This window comes from Herpailurus yagouaroundi, unplaced genomic scaffold (assembly GCF_014898765.1).
Source record: "Herpailurus yagouaroundi ecotype Mexico unplaced genomic scaffold, PumYag 200, whole genome shotgun sequence".
NCBI lineage: Eukaryota > Metazoa > Chordata > Mammalia > Carnivora > Felidae > Herpailurus > Herpailurus yagouaroundi.
This window is the reverse complement of record NW_024412431.1, coordinates 4,060,356-4,068,580: the sequence shown is the minus strand read 5'-3', so window position 1 is coordinate 4,068,580 and position 8,225 is coordinate 4,060,356. Positions and strand designations below refer to the sequence as shown.

Genomic DNA, 8,225 nt, shown 5'->3' with positions numbered 1-8,225 from the left:
TGGCGCTGTTAACTTTTTTTGTCTTCCAGTGGACGCTGGGACTCCAAGCCACGCTGCAGCCCTTCTCTCCCTGAAGGTCGGGGGGCAGCTGGCACATAAGTGAGACCCGAAGTAGGACCACAAGGACGGGTCCACCCAAGACTCACCTCTCCTCTTTTTGGTAACCAGGCCTGGACTTCCGTCCCTCAAGACGCACACAGGCAAGGGGGCTAAAACCCGATGTCTTGCCCCGCCAGGGGAGGTGGGGTGAGCCCCAGAAAGCTCACACAGCACAGACACACTTTATTTATATGTGTACATATGTATACAGGTGGCTGTACAGAGCAGAGCCAGCGGCCCCCTGGGCTATGGGCCTGGGGGCGTGGGGCAGGGCGCACCTTTTTTGGTCAGGCCTGCTGGGGGTATAGTGTCAGCAGGGCACCGGGAGGTCAGCCCCACCTCAGGCTTGGTGGCTGGGGCCGAGAGGGAAGCGGTTGGAGCTGGGGGCCCTGCACTGCTGGACCCATTCTTTGTGGAGGCTAGGGAGGGGGCCTGGGGATCTGGGGAGAGTTTGGGGGAGGTGGGCTTGGAGCGAGGCCCGCTCAGCGTGGTCCGCTCCTCCACCACCTCCAGCACCCAGCACTCCCGACCCCGGGGGACCTCAGGTGCCGGAGGTGCCAGGGAGGTGGATTCCTGCAACCCCTTGGAGTCTGCACCAGGAAGCTGGGGCGTCCCGGCCTTGGCCCCGGGACGCACAGGCTCTACGACAATTGGCACCGGGGGTGTGCCCGCCTCACCCGAACTGCTGCGCCTGCCGGTCTCATGTTCCTGCACCGGGCTCAGCGCGGCCTTTGCCACAGCCCTGGCCACCCCACCCGCCCCATCCTCTGTCTGCACGCTCTGGTGCCGTGTGCCGCTGGCATCCCGCTCCAGGGTCCGGCCCCCGGGAGTTGTCGCACGGGGTGGGGTGCAGGCCTCGGCACCCCCGGGGGACTCCTTCTCCTTACTGGACGCCGGCGGCCTCGGGGCGCCCTCAGGCAGCAGCGGGTCCGCGCCCAAGCTCAGGGGCGACTCTTGGCGGCCCAGGCGACGAACGGCGACCTGCCGGGGTGCGCCAGGACCCTCGACGGGGGGCGTCTCGCCGTCAGATTCAGCGAGGCTATGTAGCGCCAGCTCGCCGTGAAAGTCCTTGCGGAAATCCGGGTGGCCGACCTCTAGGCTGTGTTTGCGCAGTGCGCCCTTCTTGTCCGCGCCCAGCGAGGCTCCCAGCTTCTCCGCCGACTGCACGCGTTTGAGGAGAGGCGAGCGCGGGGGCTCTGCACTCTTGGGGCGCGGGCGCACCACCGGCGGCGACGAGTGCAGCTTCGCAGGGAAGCTCTGCGTCGTGTGCGAGCTGCCCACCGTGTGGCCTGGCAGCGGCGGCGGCGACGCCTGTGTCGGGGACGGCGTGTGCGCCAGCGGCGACAGCGGGATGTTGCCAGCCGACTTGCAGCGCGCAGAGCGGTACTGGCGGTGCAATTTCGGCGACAGGCCGTGCAGCGTGCTGGGTCGGATGTGGTGCGACGCCGACGACGCCGGCGAGTTGGGCGTGCTCGAGGCCGGCGAGCTGCTCTGGGAGGAGGCGCCTGCGGACGGGCGAGAGGGGCTGGAGCGCGCGGAGGGCACCGCCAGGGCACAGCCCCGCCACCCTTCGCCGCCTGGCCCGCCGCGCGCAGGCGCAGAGCGTACCTAGGTAGGCGGAGTCGGGCGTGGAGCGGTAGCTGTGGGTAGGCGAGCGTGCAGGCAGCCCGTGCGTGGGCGAGCCCGGGAGGCTGTCGCTGGACGAGAGCGACCGATTCAGCGACGACAGCGAGCGGCTAGTGTGCAGCAGGTTTGACTGCTTTGTGATCTTGCGGAAGAGGGAGCTGCGCTTCTTGCTGGGGGACAAAGAAGGGGCCACCTACCCTTCACCAAATTCCGGGACTCCCGGCTTCTCCCACTTCAGGGCCGCACGACCGCCCACCCTTCCTGGCCCCTCCCTTCCCAGCTGCAACCCACCTATCAGAACCAAAAGAACTTTCCTGGCCGCTGGTCCCATAGGTTCCTCCCGCCTCAGGCTCCACCCATTCCTTCCTGGACGCCCCCACCCCAAGCTAGGAAAACACTCCTCAAGACCAACTTTAAAAAAAACAACAAACAAAAAAACCCCAACTTTTTTCTGGCCCGCCCACCTCTCTAGCTCCTCTGTCTCCAGCTACAGTCCCCCTAACAGGGCTGGGAGAAATTCTCCTGACCCAATTTTGTTTAGCTCCTCACTCGAATCCCCCCTCAACGACGCGTCCAGGACAAACTCACTGATCAAAACACGACCTTCTCCCGGCCCCGCCCACCTCTCCTAGCTCCTCCTACCTAGAAAGGAAGAAATTACCTCCCTTGGCCCAGTCTTGCCTAGCGTGCTCATTTCACCTAGAAATCCCTTCTAACAGCCCTCCCAGCCGTCTAAATATATCCAACAGGTCAGGACCATCCCCTAGATGGTCTCCTCTTTAGTTGACAAGTGCTGACGCTGCCCACCTTCCAAGACGCCCCCACAAGGTTTTCTTCCCAACCTAGAAACCTGGCACAGCTTCCTTCCCTGGCTTCTGCCACTTGCCCAGCTCTTCTTTCTCTGTCCTCTTGTTTTTGCCGCATGGCCTCGACCGGCCACTTTTCCTGGCCACTTCCCTCCTCAGGTCCCCACCACCTCCCACCTTAGCCCCGCCCACTGCACACACACACACACACACACACACACGCGCGCGGGTTTCCTCAGCCCGCTGTTTAGAGACCTGCCCACTGCATTTGGCCCCACTCACCTCTCCTGGCCCTCCTTGGCAGAGGGCCGCTTGTTCCTCCTAGCCATTTTGGCTTTGTAGCTGCTGCGCCGGGCAGGGCCAATGCGAATGGAGGTATTTTCGAAGGGTGTTGTAGTCACTGCTACCTTATTGCCACTCTGGGGGTCAGAAAGGGGGAAGGGCTCTGCTGGAGGCTGCTCAAGCAGCTCCAGTTGCCCAATATCTCTTCACCCTTCCCCCACCCTCCGGGCAGGGCGCTCCCTCCCTTGCACTCACCTTAAGGATCAGCTCGACGACCTCAGGATGCACCATGCCGTGCACAGGCTCTCCATTCACGTGGGTGATGAGGTCACCAGCACAAAGCCCTGCTTCCTGGGCTGGGCCCCCCTCTTCCACGTGCTGGGGACAGGACACCCCGTAGGGGTAGGGTTTCACAAAGAAAGCTCCCTGAGCTGCTTGCCCCAGACACCTAGCTCTGCGTGCGCAACAATCCTCGTCTACAGTTTGAGCAGCCCCTCATCCCCGGGGTGGGGGGGACTTCTCTCCACCCACCCACCCCTCATCTTGGGACATAGACTCCAAGCACGAGCGCTCACCCAGACAATGTGATGAACACTGTAGACATCTGAGTCACCCATGTAGACGCGAATGGCTCGCAGCGTGAAGCCGTACTTCTTGCCAGAGCGTTGGATGGTGATGGGGGAGCGGAGCCCACTGACAGCCGGTGAGTAGTCCCGGCTGGGTGAGGAGTCCCGTGAGGATGGGTTAGAGGAGAGAGATCGTGGGGACATGGGGCTGGCCAGGGGTGAGCTTCCATGGGGGTCCACTGCAGACACAGAGCCATGGTCAGAGACTGGGGCGGACTCAAGACACATCTCTCCCTGTATCTGATCCTCCTTCCTCCCAAGTCAAAGTCCCGGGGTTCTCATTGGTCCATCCCAGAGCCAATCATTGTGGACAGGGAAAATACAGCGTTTTCATCAGCCTATCCTGCCACAAATGGAGACAGCCCCTCCCCTGCTATGTGGAACCCAAGGTCACCTGCAGGAATCATGACGGACAAAGCAGTGGCCGAAGCTGACTTGATGACTTTGCCCCCAGTTCGAGAAGGCCTCTTCTCTACTGCGGGGTCTCCTGACAGCTGCTGGTGCCGCGCCCGGCGCAGAACCAGGTCATTGGTGGCCCTAGGGCCTGATGAGTCCCCATCCTTCGAGGGTGGGCAGAGGTCACCTGGGCGTGGGCGGTCAGCTGCAACAGAACAAGTGGGTTAGGGGTCAGTCCAAGGCCACGGACTTCTGCAAGCTGTTCCCTCTGCCTGGAATGCTCTTCCCACTGCTCTGTCTTTTGAGTTTCATGAAAGCAGGTGACATACCCATTTAGCACAGCTCCTGATACACAGAAGTGCTCAAATACATTTGTGGACTGAGAATGGAACACGAGGTGTTCCCCATGTTGATGAGAATCCCAGGCTGGAGTGTGAAGAGTGGGTGAGATCTTGTATAAACAGCACCACGCTCACTGAATGCTCAATATATGGTCACTGGGGAATTGGGGAAGGCGGCGAAGGGGACACTCACTGGCCTCGGGGTCCCCAGCGCTGGGGGTGCCGTCCCCTTGAACCGCCTCTTTGGCGGCTCGCGCATCCAGCGAGCCTGGGGGGTCGGAGCTGGGCCGGGGAGGCCTGCGCATCCGGGCCTCATCCTCGTCCTCTTGAGGGGCGCTGAAGCGGCTGGGCTCTAACAGTGCAGAGAAACGGCGGCGCGCGCCCAGCGGGGGACTGGCCTCCCCTTCTAGGAAGCTGGCCTCAGAAGCCGAGAAACGCTTGCTGCTGGAAGGGGTGGGGGTAGGGGGGGGGTGTCAGAGGAGACACGCCCCTTTGGGCCCCCTCCCCCAAACCCATTCCGGTCCCTGCTCACATCTCCGGGGAGCCCCCTCTCCAGGTCTTCTCGCGCAGGGTCAGGCCTCCCAGGCCCTCCCGCTTGCCGGCCGCCTTGTCCTCTGGGCCCTTAGCGCTGGGCTCCCGCTTGCCGGGCCCCGCTGCCGCCACGGGGGTCTTGGGCTCGTGCTGCGACAGTTGCTCCATACTGCTATACACCTGCAAGGGCAGACGCCGGGTGGTGGGAGGCAGGTCCGGCCCCAGGTCCCGCCTTCGCTCTCGGACCAATGCGCTTCCCGCTGCCGGACCCGCCCAAACTACGCCCCACCTACCCACGGCCGGGCTCCGCCCAGTTCTGGGAAGTACCCCGGCCACCTACAACTCAATTCAGGCCCCTCTCCACGGTTAGGCCCTGACCCGCCCGTGCCCTCAAGAATCTGTTCTTGCCCCACCTTCCTAGGCTTCACACAATTGTGTCTACTCTCGTCCAGGCGAGGCCTGCACCCCCTTCCGCCCTTTCCCCAGGCGAGATCTTGCCCAGCCTTGCCCCCGCCCCCACTGCGCATCCTCCCAGGCCCCAGGTCCTGACCCCGCCCCATTCAGAACTAGCCCAGCCCCACCGTGGGCTTCCTTTCTACGACTGTCCGGGTTCCCGTTAGATTCCACCGGAGGCCACGGGGCAGTCCCAAGACCCCCATGCTGCCGCCCCCGAAAGCCTTATCGCTCCCGGATCTCTTACCCCCTCAGTGGCTTCCCCGGCTCGAGACCTGGGTCCCCACCACCATTGGCCCCGGCCCCCCCGGGTCTCACCCACCCCTAGCCCAGCCTCGGCCCACCTTGCTGAAGCGCGGCGAGCAAGAGGAGAACTGGCGTATTTCCACGGGCTCCTCTTCTGTGGTGTCGTCCTCATCATAGGAATTCACGTGATGATACCTGTCTGAGCGGGCTGAGGATTGGGGGGTGGGCCATAACCGCAGGCAAGGGTCCACTCCTCAGATCAGACACAACCCCCACACCCCGCCGGAACAGGCCTGCAGGCCTCTGCCCCACTCCCCGGACTCGGGCCCCTCCCCCAAGCTGGGGCCCAGCCCCCCTCTCAGAGGCTCCAGAGAAGCCACACCTCCAGATCCCACCTTCAGCCCCGGGCCCTACCTCATTCCGGGTCCTAGCACCCCCCGCTGGACCGGCCCCGGAGCAGGCCCAACTCGAGAACTCCTCTTACCCTCTTCTCGGGCTGAGCCCCACCTCTAGCCAGGCCAAGCCTCCCAGCAATGCACACCCCCACCACAACCTCAGCCCTCTGGTCTGGGAGGTCCTCCAGCCAGCTGGGGTCCCGGCCCAGGCTCTCTCACCTCACCGGATCCCGCCCCCTGTCCCTGCTCACTGTCGAAGTAGCTGGTGTCATCCTCGGACTCCAGGTGCGGGATGAACTCGGCCTTCTGCCTCAGCAGTCCCGTCCAGTCCAGGTCTCGAAAGAAACTGTGCTGCTTCACCTCAAAGGCACCACCTGGGGAGGGAGCAGGTGGAGTGGGGAGGGGAGGGGGTCCCGGAGGGGCTGAAGGCCAGCCCAGCAGACAGCCCCAGACCGCGGCCCTGGGAGTCCTGCTCTCTGACAGCGGCCCCCCGCCCTCCGTTTCTCTGAAGAGCAGACCCCTCACCTGCCCCAAGCCGGACCAGGGGGTTGGTCTGCAGGAGGCTGGATATCAGGAGCTGGGCATCCGAGGGCAGGGCCTCGTCCCCCTCTGGCCACAGGATGTCATCTGCAGAAAAGGCGGGCCTGGGGGTCACTTTTTGGAGTCTACGAGGCCTTGGGCTGGCCCATGACCCCGCGCCCCCACCTGCCCACCACGGAGGCACGCACCGCTGATGACCTGTCCGAAGAGTTCTTCGGGCGTGTCTCCAAAGAAGGGTACGCAGCCCACCAGGAACTCATAGAGAATGATGCCCATGGCCCACCAGTCCACCGGCTTGCCGTAGCCCTGGCGCAGGATGACCTCGGGTGCGATGTACTCTGGGGTCCCACACACCTGGGGGCAGGCTGTCAGCCTGCGCCCTGGCCGCAGGAGGGGCCTCGAGGGAGAGCCGAGCCCCCCACCAGGCCCTGGGCCCCGCGGTTCTGTCGGGTCACTCCACCCACGGTGACCCCCATGCCCGCACACACACCTGTTTGTCCAGGAACTCCCGGGCGTCCTTTTCAATGTGGCCTTCATACAGGTTGGTGGTGAGGCTCATAAGCCCCATCTTGGAGAGGCCAAAATCCGTGAGCTTGATGTGCCCCATAGAGGTGATGAGTAGGCTGCAATGGGTGGGGGGAGGGGAGGGTCTCAGAAATGAGGCCCAAGTCCACTCCTGGCCCTCCCATGCCGCGGCTTCCCGACCAGCAGGGAGGAAGTGATGGGAAGGGCCAAGGCTCACTTGTCAGGCTTGAGGTCGCGGTGAACGATGCCGTAGTTGTGCAAATACTCCAGAGCCAGCACCGTCTCGGCAAAGTACATGCGCGCCATCTCCACAGGCAGCGCCCCGATGTTCTTCAGCAGGGTGGCGCAGTCCCCCCCTGTGGGGGAAGGAGTTGGCCCGTGTGAAGAGCGAGGCACCCTCAGCCTAGAGCTGAGCCCTCAACACGCACCGTAACATCAAGTCTTCACCTCACATGGCTCCCATTTCACAGCTAAGGAAGACTGAGGCTCAGAGAGGGACCTCCCTCTCCCCGGATCACATGGGGAGTGCCCTCTACCAGGTTTCTCTCCTCCTCTTAGCCATCCTCCAAAGTTAATATGATCAGCTGATTTCACAGGGGAGGGGACTGAGACTCAGAGAGAGGTTGGGTCACGCAAGGAGTCGATGGTGGAGGATAGATCTGGCCAGTACAAAAGCCTGACTGTTGTTTTTTTTTTTTTTTTTTTCTAAGATCTTATTTTTAAGTAATTTCTACACCCAACATGGATGGGGCTCGAACTCATGACTCAAAGATCAAAGGTCACATACTCTTCCAACTGAGCCAGCCAGGCACCCCAAGCCTGCTTGCTTATTGACTGAATCTGGAAGCATATGGCTCTTGATCTCCTGGAGTCTGAATCTTGATGGTCTGGGGCCTTAAAATGTAGATTCCTGGCCCCCACCAGATTTACTGTAAACAGCATTCGTATTTTGGTCTCCTAAGATCCGTTCCTCCTTCCTGTTACAAAGGCTGGGGTTTCTTCCAGGCGCAGCAGCCAGACCAGCATGTAACCCAAGTTGCTTCAGTGAGTCAGTCCCCGACTGACTTTCCCTTCTATTTTCACAAAGATTGCTGATCTCATAGGATGTAAACTGGGATCGGCTGGATAGCAACTCTGCTACATCAGAGCCTGTCTAGAGGGAAGACTACACATGGAAGAACAGGGTCAAGAGACGAAGAGATTCCTGGTGACATAGTTTGAGCACCCAGATACAGCCATTCCTGAAGGTGGCATGATTTTTTTTTAATCACAAGTCCAACAACTTCCTCCCTCCCTTCCTTCCTTCCTTTGTTCCTTCCTTCCTTCCTTCCTTTCTTCCTTCCTTCCTTCCTTCCTTCC

At 61.9% G+C, this 8,225-nt stretch overlaps 1 protein-coding gene across 4 annotated transcripts in view; it reads right to left on the bottom strand.

Annotated features, from left to right (window-relative positions):
• Positions 1-262: 262 nt before the first annotated feature.
• MAST1 (microtubule associated serine/threonine kinase 1) overlaps positions 263-8,225 on the bottom strand; it is a 27,017-nt gene continuing 19,054 nt past the window's right edge. For 3 of the 4 annotated variants that reach the window (XM_040450049.1, XM_040450050.1, XM_040450047.1), the window contains 14 exons: positions 7,084-7,222; positions 6,832-6,964; positions 6,530-6,695; positions 6,327-6,428; positions 6,053-6,175; positions 5,505-5,614; positions 4,709-4,887; positions 4,370-4,620; positions 3,834-4,040; positions 3,389-3,618; positions 3,069-3,191; positions 2,814-2,950; positions 1,708-1,895; positions 263-1,604 (listed from right to left, as the gene is read on the bottom strand). In XM_040450049.1, coding sequence (XP_040305983.1) covers positions 346-1,604; positions 1,708-1,895; positions 2,814-2,950; positions 3,069-3,191; positions 3,389-3,618; positions 3,834-4,040; positions 4,370-4,620; positions 4,709-4,887; positions 5,505-5,614; positions 6,053-6,175; positions 6,327-6,428; positions 6,530-6,695; positions 6,832-6,964; positions 7,084-7,222 — 3,347 coding nt within the window. In that variant the 3' untranslated portion in view covers positions 263-345. The remainder of the gene's footprint in view (positions 1,605-1,707; positions 1,896-2,813; positions 2,951-3,068; positions 3,192-3,388; positions 3,619-3,833; positions 4,041-4,369; positions 4,621-4,708; positions 4,888-5,504; positions 5,615-6,052; positions 6,176-6,326; positions 6,429-6,529; positions 6,696-6,831; positions 6,965-7,083; positions 7,223-8,225) is intronic. The other variant, XM_040450048.1, reaches the window with a different exon arrangement.